The sequence below is a fragment of the Centropristis striata genome, chromosome 6 (genome assembly GCF_030273125.1).
Source record: "Centropristis striata isolate RG_2023a ecotype Rhode Island chromosome 6, C.striata_1.0, whole genome shotgun sequence".
Lineage (NCBI taxonomy): Eukaryota > Metazoa > Chordata > Actinopteri > Perciformes > Serranidae > Centropristis > Centropristis striata.
The window spans coordinates 31198175-31212803 of NC_081522.1; the positions used below are offsets into that span (position 1 = coordinate 31198175).

At 36.8% G+C, this 14629-nt stretch overlaps 3 protein-coding genes across 3 annotated transcripts in view; 2 read left to right on the top strand and 1 right to left on the bottom strand.

Moving 5' to 3' along the window:
- The first annotated feature begins 201 nt into the window (after window positions 1-201).
- Window positions 202-3698, top strand: LOC131973674 (zinc finger protein 674-like). The gene is made up of 2 exons (XM_059335726.1): window positions 202-368; window positions 1442-3698. The coding sequence occupies exons 1-2, from the start codon at window positions 206-208 to the stop codon at window positions 2311-2313; spliced, it is 1035 nt and encodes a 344-aa protein (XP_059191709.1). The 5' UTR covers window positions 202-205; the 3' UTR covers window positions 2314-3698.
- Window positions 3699-5585: 1887 nt separating this feature from the next.
- Window positions 5586-10808, top strand: LOC131973673 (gastrula zinc finger protein XlCGF57.1-like). Its single transcript, XM_059335725.1, has 2 exons — window positions 5586-5781; window positions 8481-10808. Exons 1-2 carry the CDS (start codon window positions 5589-5591, stop codon window positions 9590-9592), a joined length of 1305 nt encoding a protein of 434 aa, XP_059191708.1. The 5' UTR covers window positions 5586-5588; the 3' UTR covers window positions 9593-10808.
- A 247-nt stretch (window positions 10809-11055) lies between these two features.
- Window positions 11056-14629, bottom strand: part of LOC131973675 (anoctamin-1-like) — a 39009-nt gene continuing 35435 nt past the window's right edge. The window contains exon 25 of the mRNA XM_059335727.1: window positions 11056-13639. Within this exon, the coding sequence (XP_059191710.1) occupies window positions 13361-13639 (279 nt within the window). The 3' untranslated portion in view covers window positions 11056-13360. The remainder of the gene's footprint in view (window positions 13640-14629) is intronic.

Genomic DNA, 14629 nt, shown 5'->3' on the forward strand with positions numbered 1-14629 from the left:
ACATGGTACAGGTAATGCATTACCTCAATAAATGGCTTCACAAGTACTATAGGAGTACACGTGTGTGTGTGTGTGTGTGTGTGTGTGTGTGTGTGTGTCAGAGGTAGGGGCGGGGTGAAGGAGGGACTGGAGCGGCAGAGAGAGGAGGAAAAAGCGGCCACACTAACACGCTGTTGTAGCCGGTTATAATGTGAAAATGTCCACTATGGAAACGCTGAAGGCTTTTGTCAACCAGCGACTGACTGCGGCTGTAGAAGACATCTTCGGGCTGTTGGAAACAACCATATCAAACTACGAAGAAGAGATTGGTCGCCAGCGCAGGCTGCTGGAGGATGTTGTCGAATCTGACATCCACGTTAACCAAGCAGGTCCGTGGGAGGTTGTTTCGCTATGCCGAGTTCGGTGGTTTCAGGACCGGGACCGGTTAAACCCTGTCACATTGCTTACACTGATCTAGCTTTAAAATGGCTAGCTGAATTGCAATTTGGCAGTGAAAGGCTGCTAGCGTGCTGAAGCTGTGTGTAGAATTAAATCCGGTCGGAAACTGACCGATTTAGAATTTCAAAATAAAAGCAGAAATAAAAATTCACCTTAAAACGCCTGTAAAAGACATACCCAAAGTAAACTGTAAGCTTTTCTCGAATAGTTAGGATCAAATCTGTGGTTTTGGTCAAATTTGATGGGTAATACTTTTATTTTATTCCCAAAGAGTCAGAATAACTGTAAGTGCTACTGTTATTGAGTGATGGAAGTTGAAACAGTGAAAAATGTGTTTTTTATTGTCCGCCTGAATATTTTTGGTAAATTCAGGCCTGCAGATCATTATAGCTGGGACTAATGGGCTGGAAAAACAAAGGGGTCAAACTATAAAATAATACCTACTGCCATTTCAAATTTGATGAAGATCTCTCAAAAAATTAATATTTTACCCAGGTTTTTAGAATTATCATAATAATAATTATGATTATAATTATGATCATTCATTATGATTATTATGATTATGTATTTATAGATATGTTGTTAAAGTGTTTTTTTAATCAATAGAATCACAAGAATCTTAGCTTTTTAACGATATGTAGCATGAATATCAACTCAACAAAGTGGTTCTGTACATAAGCGTAACAGTGTAAAACATCCCTTAGGGTTCCTATGTTATGTGGGCGGAACGCTAACAGATTAAAATGAATGAATGATATGGAAGTGAATGACTTAATTAACATGCAAAAAGAGTAGAGTACTTTTACTTTTGATACTTTAAGTACATTTTGATTCTGATACTTTTGTACTTTTACTTCAGTAAGTTGTGAATGCAGGACTTGTAGTCCTACTTGTAGTGGAGTAATTTCACAGTATGGTATTAGTACTTTTACTTTAGTAAAGGATCTGAATACTTCTTCCACCACTGTCATAGATGTTGGTCTGTTTCATTTTAACCCTCCAGATGTCCAAAAACTGATTGTTAAGAAAGAAGAGCAGCAGGAGTGGAGCAGCAGTCTGGACCAGCAGGACCCAGAGCTTCCACACATTAAAGAGGAACAGGAGGAACTCTGGAGCAGTCAGGACGGGAAGCAGCTTCAAGGACTGGAAGAAAGTGACATCACCAAATTCCCATTCACTGCTGTGTCCGTGAAGAGTGAAGATGATGATGAGAAAGCTCAGCCCCCACAGCTTCATCAAACACAAACTGAGACTCCAGCTTGCAGCACAGCCCAACAGATGGAGACAGAAAGGGACAGCAGCCACCAGCTGCTATCTTTACACTGTTTTGAATCAGAGACTGAGGATAATAATAATGATTGGAAGGAGTCAAGAGATCAAGAGTCAGGTTCAGACACACTGATAAATAAGAGCACTTTGAATCATATTAAGTCCCACATCCGCGAGAGGCCGTTTAGTTGCACAGTTTGTGATAAAAAATTTGGCTGCAAAGGAAATCTGCACGCTCACATGAGAAGCCACACAGGAGAAAAGCCTTTCACCTGTACAGTTTGTGACAAAAGTTTTAGTGCAAAGGTCAATCTGAAGACTCATATGAGAAGTCATACTGGGGAGAAACCGTTTAGTTGCTCAGTATGTAACAAGAGTTTTAGTCAGAAGAAGACGTTAGTGATACACTTGAGAAGTCACACAGGGGAGAAACCGTTTAGTTGCTCATTCTGTGGAAAAAGGTTTAGTGAAAAGGGAACGCTGAAGAGACACACAAGAGTTCACACAGGAGAGAAACCGTACAGCTGCAGTGTTTGTGGGCGGGATTTTAGTTTGCTGTCACATGTTAAAAGCCATAAATGTACCGGTGCAAGCAGTAAGAAGTGAATCTGCATCATTCATTTGTTCATTCTCCTTAACCGTTAATTTTAATTTTGGTCATGAATCAGAGGGGCTGGAGCCGATCCCTGCTGACATTGGGAGAGAGGTAGAGTAAACCAGAAAACCATTCACACTCTCATTTTGTTAAGTAATGTCACTTAAACTTCACCAGTTGCTCCCTGGTGCACCTAGGCAAATTAATACCATTATAGACAGAAGACACAAGGGCTTGCAGTATGCTAATTTCAAGTATACACATATATCCGTTAATTATAGAGGTGTGAATCAGCAGAGGCCCCACGATACGATTTTATCCTGATACTTGAGTCACGATACAATATTATTTCGATTTTAAGCATTTTGCGATATGGTGAGTAATGGGATACAATTTATTGGAATTCAACCGTTTAACTGCATTTCTGTCCACAAAATTAAATTCAATCAGGAATTATTTTGTCAAATAAGAGACAATTCTCAGTCTATTCATCTCACTTCAGTCTTTTTATTTCTCCACAATGAGAGTCAAACCCACAGACTGACCAACAAAGTATTCAATCAAACTGAACTGAACTGATATCAAACATGTATGGACGACAACAACTTGCAGTATTTTATCAAACTTTCCTCAACTTTAAGCTTCACTGCTCTGATTTTTTTTTTATGTAACATAAAAAAAACCCTAACTTTGCATCGTTACTTAGACAACTTCCCGATTCGATATCCTGACACACATGGTGCCTATATATTCCTTAGATCTTTTAGTTTCATATGATATAGATATATAAAATTAAGCCCGCTACAGTCTCTGGAAAAACAAAAAAACTGCGAAAAGAAGCTGACCACCCACCGGCCCTCTGGATGCTAAATATCAATACCTGGCAGCCATGATTTGGTATAATATTGCCACACAAAATATCGCGATACTATGCTGTATCAATTTTTTCCCCCACCTCTAGTTAATTACAGCCCGAAGGTGTAACAACACATACACAGATATCATTAATCTTACCGTAAGGCTTTTGTACTTCCTGCTGCTGACAATCTGGATGTTTTTCTGTCTTCTATCATTTCATAACTTCCAAAACATCGATTGAAGGTCATGGTCATGTGCAGCTTTTCAGCCTTTCCCTTTCCTGCTGAGACTTCTCCAGAATCTCTGAATCATTTAATGATGTTATGGACTGTTGATGGTGTGTTCCCTAAATTCCCTGCTTTTTCACACAGTGTCGAACCTTGGCCCATCCTTGTTTGTTGTCTGCTGTGAACAACATTTTTACTATAGCGAAAGACAAGAGTTACTTAGAAAACCTGATGGTTGAACATACAAAAATTTGTGCAGAATATGCCAGCGTGTGACAGTGAATTAATTTGCAATGATAAACAATGCAATTTATGTGTATTTATTCTGAAGTGTTTATTCGATGGTTGATACAGTGTTTCCCACAGGATATTTTGAGACTTTGGTGGAGGGACTGTGGACCATCTAGGGGGTCCGGGGGCATGCAACCCCGGAGGAAATGTTTGGCATAAAAGCCCAAATTTGGTGGCTTTTCACACATTCTAATTCTACTATTCCATCATGTACAATGATTTAATCACGGCACATTTTGAGTTTGCCTACCTGAGTGTCAACATGTAGGGGATTGTTGTAAAGGAGAATATGCCAATTCCCTGACTGATCAGAAATTTTCTAAGTAAGAAAACCTTATTTTATTTTATTTTCTATTTATTGAAACATTCACTGTACAGTTAACCTATCAAGACACTATCATGCCAGCAATTAGTGAAGGGACAATGAAGCTTTGTGAACCAGTTGCTTTATTTTTTGACCCCACTAGATGGCGTTCTTGGCTTAAAAAAAAGGCTTTATCAATGGTAATTGAGTGTATTTTCAGCCCTTTGTTGAACAAAGGCCATCTAGTGGGCTCCGTAAATAAAGCAAATGGTTCATGAAGCTTCAGTGTCCCTTATACATACATTCACAAAACTGTCAATCAGTAGTGGAAAGTAACTAAATACATTTACTCAAATACTGTACTTAAGTACAATTTTGAGGTACTTGTACTTTACTTGAGTATTTCCATTTTATTTAACTTTGTACTTTTACTCCACTACATATTGAGGCAAATATAGAACTTTTAACTCACTAAATTTAGCTGACGGCTTTAGTTACTTTTCAAGTCGAGATTTAACATAAAAAACATGACAAATTAAAAGTTATTATACATTTTAAACTCAACAGTATATTAAATATTTAAAATGAGCATTATCTTTACAAAATTAAAACACTGCTTCCATAAATGAATCAATACAGATAATATGATAATATATAAAACAGTGTGAGTGTGACTTTTGATACTTAAAGTACATTTCGATGCTGATACTTTTGTACTTTTACTTCAGTAAGTTTTGAATGCAGGACTTTTACTTATAGTGGAATAATTACACAGTCTAGTGTTAGTACTTTTACTTAAGTATGGGATCTGAATACTTCTTCCACCACTGTCTGTCACTACTCTTAAATCAAAAATGACAACATTGAATTCTCCCATAAGTAGACAATATGGATTGTATGTACGTGTTGTTGTATGACTTCTGGGTTTTTGTTTTTTCGCACTAAACCATGAGAAGGAAGCTTTAAACAGTTCTTCCTCCCTGTTCATCTTCTTTTTTGAAGTAGTTTAAACATAAAATATATGGTCTTTATACATAATTCAATTAAATATATTTCACAAAGGATTCTTTAAAAAAAAAAAAAAAAGGAACAATGAGGATGAGTGTGTACAGATTTAATTCTGCCAGGAGGGGGCTGCATCACTGGATCAAAACACATTTACTAAATTATTTCAGCTTTTTTTTTAAAAGGTCCATTTGTCACAAAAAGTTATATTTTTTATTTTATCCAAGGTCACTGACCAAATTCATATCTGCTTTTCTTCTGCTGTTCTTTAACTGAAACTCTCGCTCTCTCTCTCTCTCACACACACACACACACACACACACACACACACACACACACACACACACATACGTTTACATATACTGTACACCAACATACATTTGGATGGTTATGAATGTCATTTACTACAACAACATGAGTTGCACCCTTATTTTGAAATGTTTCACCGGAAGTCGCACTGTTGCTCGCCAACAGCTGTCACGGCAGAAACAACTAGAAACCTGTAAATGTTCTATAGGTTCCCTGAGCAGAACACGGAAGCGAGTGGTGAGGTGTCGGTTCTCTTTAAACGTACACGTATTTAGCTGCATTAATTGAAAACATGTCTAAAGTAGAAATGTTTAGAGTGGTGGTGAATGAGCGTCTAAGTGCGGCTGCTGAAGAGATACTCGGACTGTTTGAGAGAAGCATAGCAGAGTATGAAGAGGAACTTTTTCGTTCAAAGCGGGAGAACGAGCAGCAGCGCAAACTACTGGACGCTGTTTTGAAGCCTGAGGTTCGCTTACACAGAGCAGGTTAGTATTAAAAGGTGGAGAAAAGGTCGAAGCTATAGTCGTTTAAATGAGCACTGGTCATTCAAGTAGTTTGAGATAATTATGCGTTCAGTGAAAGATTAAACCGAGAGATTAAACTTATTTCAAGTCACCTTGACTGCAGGTATGGGGTGGCTGTGAATGAATACAGTCATTTTGACAGAAGCTTTTCTATATTATGTACGTTTCCCGCTTGCAATTGTCTGGTTAAGTTAACATGTCTCTGGTTTTTGAGTTAAAACAGCTATAGCCGCCAATGACGTCAAAGGTATGAAAGATAAGTTATTTGTGCGGGTTGTGTGGCACCATGTACACTGCAAAAAAAAACACTAAATCTGAGGGAAATTATCTTGCTTCATGGACAGATAATTTTACTTGACAAGATTTCTTAAATGTAGATGATTTAATCTAAAATAAGCATGTTGTACGCTTAAAATAAGAAATTAACTCTTAAAACAAGATACATTCAGGATTGCCTTACTGGTGGCCCATTAAGTGCAAATGAAAACATGTACTCCAATGCAAATGATATTTGGCTCCACAGCAGCAGTGTATCCAGAAAGAGGGAGTGTCCCTACAGGTTTTTCAGGTTGAAGACAGAATTTCAGTAAAATAACAATCTCTAACTGTCATCAAAAAAGCATGCATGCATCTAAATCTAGACACACGCAGAGTCTTTTTTAATCTATCAGGGCTCATGGTCCCAGATCTGTGATTTTCAAGCATATCTTATTTTCAAGACTAATTTGTGCTGCAGCTTCACATAATTTCTGCAGTGCATAAATAGTGGGACCTCTGGCTTGCCTCGGCATGCCATGACTGCAGAATAGAGCAGATGTAGGAACCACCCTACCATAACAAATCATTTATACATGACAATTGGTCATGTGCAACAAGGCCAGTATTTCCAATTGAGAATTGAATATTTTAGTATTCTTTATAGATATTATTATCAACATTCTTGATTATTTAATTTTTTTTAATCTATGATGGAACACATATGGAATTATGTAGTAAACAGAAACACGTCAAGCAAACCAGAATGTTTTATATTTTAGATTCTTCAGAGTAGCCTTTAACCTTTTACTTTGATGGTCTCAAACACATAAAGAAGGCAAGAAATTACACAAATTAACACTTGACATGATACACCTGTAAACTGAAAATAATCTAAAATCTTAAAATCTAAAACATATTCTGGTTTGTTTGACGTGTTTTTGTTTACTACATAATTCCATATGTGTTCATTCATAGTATGTCTTTAGTATTGATCTACTACAATATTGAAAATGATTATAAATAAATAAAAAACATTGAATAAGAAACTTTTGACTGGTGTGTGTGTGTGTGTGTGTGTGTGTGTGTGTGTGTGTGAGAGGGAGACACAATTTGTCACACACACGTTGTTACCCAATGATTTCATCATTTTGGTGAGCAGCCATTGAATTTAACAACCTGGATATAGGTCTAGTTGCAAAGCCAAAAAACAGCACTGCTATGTGGCATAAAATGAACAGAAATAGACAATTAAATTGTTAATCATAATTATTTGTATGACAGTTAAGGCTAATACATACTCCACAAGAGCAGACAAATTTGTTTGTTTTCTCCAGGTGGCAAGAACAAAGTTAGTTTTGCTCCAGGACATTTCATACTTCAGTGCAAAACTCCTGGGAAGTCCTCATAGGGTCCTCCCACTGCACACACACATTTCTGACCAATCACACAGCAGTTGTCGGACAGAACATAGGAAAAAACGTTCTGCCCAGATGATGTGCCAAGAGGGTTCGTACGGGTGCTTGAAATCCTTGAAAATGCTTGAATTTAAATGTTGTATTTTCAAGGTTTAAAAAGTGCTTGGATTTTGGATAAAGTGCTTGTAAATGCTTGAAATTCTTACTGTATTTCTCTTGCAATCTGACTATATCCATCTATAGACTATAGATAATCACATGTTCAATGTAAAAAACACGGCCTAGCGTTCAGTTCTGCGGCAGTACATCAATAAGCCAATGAGCTGAGAATTAAGTTGGACAAAGCTACAGTTTGCAAACTGAAAGTTGCAATAACAAGAGTATTCATTTGAGTAAAACTAGCCTACTGTATCAAACCTTGGTAGCATGAATTACTAGGTTTAATTTTATCCAAAACTTATTTAAAAACAAAACACACTTAAGTATGCAAGATTACTGTGATACTAATCTCATGCCTCTTCGGGGGCTAAAACATAAAACATTGAACATCTTGACGTTATCTTTACAATATCACCTGACTTGAGTTGGTTTTAGGATCAAATGAATGCACTATTTATGCACTGCAGAAGTCTATTTTTGTCCTGTCAAAATAAAAGCATCCATTATCAAAACAGGCTTTTGCATAGTACTGTAAATACATCTTTTATTTTGCCCATGTATGCATGTAGCATTAATCAATTAATTGATCGTTAACGCTTTAGATAATCAATTTGGCAGATTTCTTCCAAACACCCATCCCTATTGCAAATGCAAATTTCCAGTCTGAAACAATGTTAACATACTAGAGATGAGGCCAGTGGCACTCTGCCCTCTTCTTACACATGCTGTGCTGGATTCCTATTTTCCTTTGTGCGTTTGAGCTGTGTTGAACATATAATCACTAGAAAATCTTTGCATTCATTTGTTTTTTTTCCATATAATCTGCAGATGTTCGAAAGGAGCCTCCACACACTAAAGAGGTACAGGTCAAACTCTGGAGAATGCAGGAGGGAGAGCCGCCTCAAGGATCTCTGCCTGTGAAGAGGGTAAATTATGAAGAGAAAGCTCAGTCCTTACATCTCCATCAGGGACAAGAAAAGGCTGAGCCTGCAGCCTGCAGCCGAGCCCAATGCATGGAAAAAGGGATTGGCGAAAAGGACCGTGGAGGACCAGAACAAGCTGACACTAAATTAAAGGAGGCGCAAACAGGTGCTTCTGTCAGCCAACCAGCTAGGGAGGGCGATACTTCAAATTCTTCTGAGCCTGAGACTGAAAACAGTGATGAGGATGACGATGATGATGATGGAAAGGAGACAAAAAAAACTAAAAAAACTCTGACTGGTGTTCCTGCAGCTGCTAAAGGATGTAATGATGGCAAGAACTCTCTCAGATGCTTCAGGTGTGGTAAAATATTTGACCTCAAGGACTGTGTGCAGAGCAATGGAAAAAGTCCTCAGGGAAAGAGACCATTTGTTTGCTCAGTTTGTGTTCAAATATCCACACAGAGTAAACATTTAGTTTCACAAAAGACTCAATATGGGAAGAAAACCTTTGGCTGTTTAGTCTGTAAGAAACAATTTAGCTTCAAAGGAGATGCTGTGAGACATGTCAGGATTCACACAGGGGAGAGACCCTATACCTGCACGGTTTGTGGTAAAAAATTCTCGCAGAGCACAGGTCTGGCCTCACACATGAGAACCCACACGGGAGAGAAGCCGCACAGTTGCCCGCTCTGCCCCAGACGGTTCATCCGGACAGGCCTTCTGGTCAGACACATGAGAGTTCACACAGGAGAGAAACCTTACAACTGCTCGGCATGCAACACAAGATTTAGTCTGAGTCAGTCTTTGTTGAAACACATGAGGATCCATACAGGAGAGAAACCATACAGCTGCGAGGTCTGTGATAAAAAGTTTTTACAAAAAGGACATCTGACACAACACATGACACTGCACACAGGGGAGAAGTCATTCACTTGCCGTGTTTGTAATAGAAAATTCTCCAGACAGTCAAGTTTGAAAAACCACAGGTGTAAGTCCAGCAGCAGTAGCAGTAAATAAAACTGCAGTACTGCAATTGAGAAACTTCCCACTTAGAGTGTCTTAGGTTGCTTTCACAACCCAAGTCTGTTTGGTTTGTCCGAATCAGAGTGAAATTGATACATTTGGTTTGTTTTGTATTTAGTCTGGTTGATTTCACAGTGCAGAAATGTAGCGGACCAAATAAAAAAAAAAGATTTGAAAGAGGGGCGCGAACGAAGATGGAGGGCTGGAAATCTACTCGCACTTTTACTTCTTATTGGTTAAAAAGTTGGCGGTGAAGAATGCAAACACGGAAATAAACAAAGAAACGTGGAACTGAGCGCAAACCGATTACCTTTAATTAAACCGCTGTAACCTGCTTTGGTGTTCCAACCAAACTAATGTGGAGAGCCAACAATAAGTTGATCCATTATTTCCACAGACGATGTGCTGCGATCAGACAGCTGTAGAATCAGAGAAGGCGAGGCTTGATGCTCCTAGCACGATCTGCTATTTTAGAGCAACATGTTGATAATCCTGCAAATGACAAATTAGCTTTAGCTCAGTGGTAGCCTACAGAGTGAAACTGAAGGACACAAATGTCATCTTTATAATATTATCTGTGTTAATCTCACTACGCAGATAGCCCAAAATCGAATGCATTTGTTTAATTTCCTTTAGTTGAGTCGATTCTGGTCGGATTACGTTCACAGTGGAATCGAACCACTCCTCTCTGCAAGAGGTCTCGGACCAGTTATTTTGGTGTGCACCAGAGTACGATTGGAGCATTCACAAGTGACCAAACGAACCATAACAAGGCTTAAATCGCACCAGAGATCCATTGAAACAGACTAAACTTTGGGTTGTGAAAGCGCCCTTACTATCTGCCCCTAGATGGATTGTGTTGTGGAGCTGGAGCTGTAAACCATCTGATAGCCTTTATACATTGGGTGAGGGTTGTGGAACATCCTTGATAGGTAGCCTGACTATTTCAGGGCTGACAGATGACAATAGCGTGATGGAAACACCAAAATTCGAAGAAAAAAGATGAGCATTTAAGTTTTTACGATCCACAGTCATGAGAACAGCAAAGAAAGTTTCATCTATTAATCTGACTTTTGGGACGTGGAGACTCTACACAGAAGGAGCCACGCTGGGCAGCAAGCTCCAACCTGGAAACCTCTTGCGTTGCTGCGGGAATTTAATCAAAAAATAATTGAAAGTTGCATCTTGTTATTTTACCAGTGGAAATAAAAAAATGAAGTTATAATGCAGCTCATGCTTTGTGTCGTTTCTGAACATACTGATGCAAAAATAAAAGTGTATTGTAGACTGTAACCCTATAGAGGGCCGTTGAATTTGCAGTAGATCTGGGTTAAAAAGCAACAAGAGGTTTAGAACAATTGTGATTAAAATAAGTTTGCAGATTAATGTGGAATTATTCAGGAATGTCTGCATCCTCGTTAAATGCAATTATTCATGCCGACAGATACAGACAGAACAGTTTAATGTACACAAACTAACGTGAGAGATGAATGCTGAAACTATTTCTCGCTGAAGACATACATGAATCTAAAAAGACTGTAAATCAGTAAACAGAAAATATACCATGCGCTGAGAGAGTCATTTCGTACATTCAATTGGATGACTTTAGGTTAATTTCTACCGGCAACAATTTGGAAGCATTCTTTTGATTTTGTTTTATTCAAAGGTTACAGCAGTGTATTGGTGGTGGGTCCACAATAACTGAAGCAGGTAATAATACTTTCCTGAGTAAAGGTGCTATAAAAAATACAATGTTTATTCAGAGGATACATGGAAACTCACATTTTCCTCCTCTTTTTTAAAACATTTTATTAAGCAGGAGGGACACCATCATTGTAAGCACATTGTATTCTAAGCATATAGCATTCATTCAGCATTCATAGCAATTAAAATTAAAAGAAGTTATAAACATTTCTACTGAGTAAAGTCTTCTTTTTCAATGTTAGCTAAAATAAGTTATAGTGGCAGGCAAACTGATGGAAAAAGTATTTAAATTCCTAACTTGAATAAAAGTTCTAATACTACACTGTTAAATTACTCCACTACAAGTAAAAGTCCTGCATTCAAAACTTACTGAAGTAAAAGTACAAAAGTATCAGCATCAAAATGTACTTAAAGGATCAAAAGTAAAAGTACTTGTTGTGTTGAATGGACCCACTTAGATTGTTTTATATATTCTAAATATGTATATATAAAAATATGTATATATTATGTAAGCAGTGTTTTAATTTTGTAATCACTTTAAATTGATCAAGGTTTTTATGTTAAATCTTAAACTGAAAAGTAACTAAAGCTGTCAGCTAAATGTAGCGGAGTAAAAAGTACAATATTTACCTAAAAATGTAGTGAAGTAGAAGTATAAAGTAACATAAAATGGAAATACTCAATTAAAGTACAAGTAACTCAAAATTGTACTTAAGTACAGTACTAAATGTACTTAGTTACATTCAACCACTGCAGGCAAACCAACCATATGAGAATAGAGATAACTAATACAAAGGTACACTTTACAGCTTGACAATAAAATATATTAAAAAATTGTGATGCAATGTTTGCAATAACAGGACATTTTTCAATCTATTCAAGAAAAAGTGCATATGCGTTGTACACATCACACTGCCAGAATGTATTTATGATATTTGCAATGCACATTTGTGTGGAGCTAACTATGTAGCAAAAATAATCTGCCAACATGTTTTGAGTTGTGAAACTGCTTCTTCCAAATGTGTGCTCAAAGAGATGAATGTGTCCACAGCTCTGTAATGTAATGTTTGTGACGATGTAGACGTTTGTAACAGTAACAAAATATGTTCTCGTAGACAGTGTAAAGGGTAACTTAACGTGTTAACAGCAGTGGTGGAATGTAACTAGGTACATTTATTCAAGTATTGTACTCAAGTAAAGTACAAATAATAGAAAAATATACTTGAGTATTTCGATTTTATGTAACTTTATACTTCTACTCCACTACATTTTGAGGCAAATATTGTACTTTTTACTAAAACATAATAATTTCCTTTTTTAAATTACCTCATAACAGTAAATTAAGTAGTTAAAATGAGCCCAAACCTTACAAAATAAAATGCATAAATAAATCAATACAACTAATCCAATTATATATTTTGAATATATAAAACATAACAAGTACTTCTACTTTTGATGCTTTAAGTACATTTTGATCCTGATACTTTTATACTTTTACTGTACTAAGTTTTGAATGCAGGACTTTTACTTGTAGTTGGCTACTTTCACAGTGTGGTATTCATACTTTTACTTAAGTAAAGGACCTGAATACTTTTTCCTAACCCTAACCCAGCAACAGAAAACCTTATCTTGTACTTTTATTTGGAGGCACTGAACTGTGGCTTGGACATGTTTTAGTTTTTTTACACTATTTCAGATTCCTATATATACCGTATATATAAATCTGGTGCACATTTAGAAATTTGCGCACACAAATCTGAGATTATTTTGTCCCATTCTCAAATCAGTGTGTGAATTTACAGATTTTTCTACACATTGACAAAGAGATACAGGTTCACAACTCTCAACAAACACTGCAACATATTTGGCCCTATATATTATAACCACCTTTACTCTCCACACACTTATCAGCCAGCTGCTCTTGCAATAGTTGGAATGTTCAGAAGGACAAAAATACACGTGAAGGTTGGCCTGAGCTTGTATGCTGCTAGCAAGACTTGCCAACCAAGACTTGGTAACAAAGAACTACTCCAGTGAAATGAGAGTTAATTGTAAGCATTAGAGGTTTTTACTGCTGTTGGTGTGCAGTCCTGATTGTGGGTGAGCCATTGAGCTGCTGCTGTTGTTGTTGTTGTTGTTGTTGTTGTTGTTGCTCCTTCTGCAGTTCTCCTTACCCCGTGTTGATGGCCTACTCTCAAGAATATGGGTCTTGCCTTGTTCTTCTTTCATGAAGAGGTCTACCAATAGAATTTTCTCCTTGTGGATCTGGAGGCTGATATCTTTAGGGATGTCTGGGATTAGCCAGTCCACAACATCGCTCATCACCATCACAACGTTCTGGTAGAGATAAATGGAAGTGTATGTCATCTTATTTTATGTTCTTCTATTTATTATTTTAAAAAAGAGCCATGTTAAAGTTACAAGAAACATGCTTTAGAATTTAGATTCTCCCATACCTAGGCTATGTAAATAAGTATTAAAAGCTACAGAAAACATACATTTGCTGAAAAATCACCATTGTTTTCTCACAGAAGTCTAGATGTCAGAGCAGTAGTAATAGTTATGGTATAGTTATATTATGGTAATAGTTATAGTGCTATGGTATATACAAATATGGACCACTGTAAAAGTAACAAGAGGAATTCCACAGCCTTAAACTGTATGTTTGACTAACAGTTGATTTCAGCGACCAGAAATTAAACAAAAATAATATCTTTAGTCTTCCCCAAACAATCTTGGCAGCAGGAGAAGCTTTTTCCTTAACCATTTTAAATGTATTTCTCGTGAAAGTTTGTTAATCCAGGAACCAAATAAACCAGACATCTGTCTTGTCTGGTTGGCCAGTGAGCTGCACTAAAAAAAGAGACTTGTGATGAGACGGACACAACATAAGAGCTTTCATTTTTTTGCAGTCCATATTGGCTTGTATCAGTGGTGGAATGTAACTAAGTACATTTACTCAAGTACTGTACTTACAATTTTAAGGTACTTGAGGATTTCCATTTTATGTAACTTTATACTTTTACTCTACTACATTTTAGATGGAAATATTGTACTTTTTACTCCACTACATGTAGCTGACAGCTTTAGTTAGTTTAGTTACTTTTCAGGTTGAGATTTAACATAAAAACGTGATACATTTACTTTTTTTATTTTTATTAATTAAACCACATAAAATTAAATTGAAAAAAAAAAAATAGCCCTATCTTGACAACACTGAATTAAAGCTTACATAAATGCATAAAAAAATACAAATATATATATATAACAATCTGAGTGGGTCCATTCCGCATAAAAAGTACTTTTACGTTTGATACTTTAAGTACA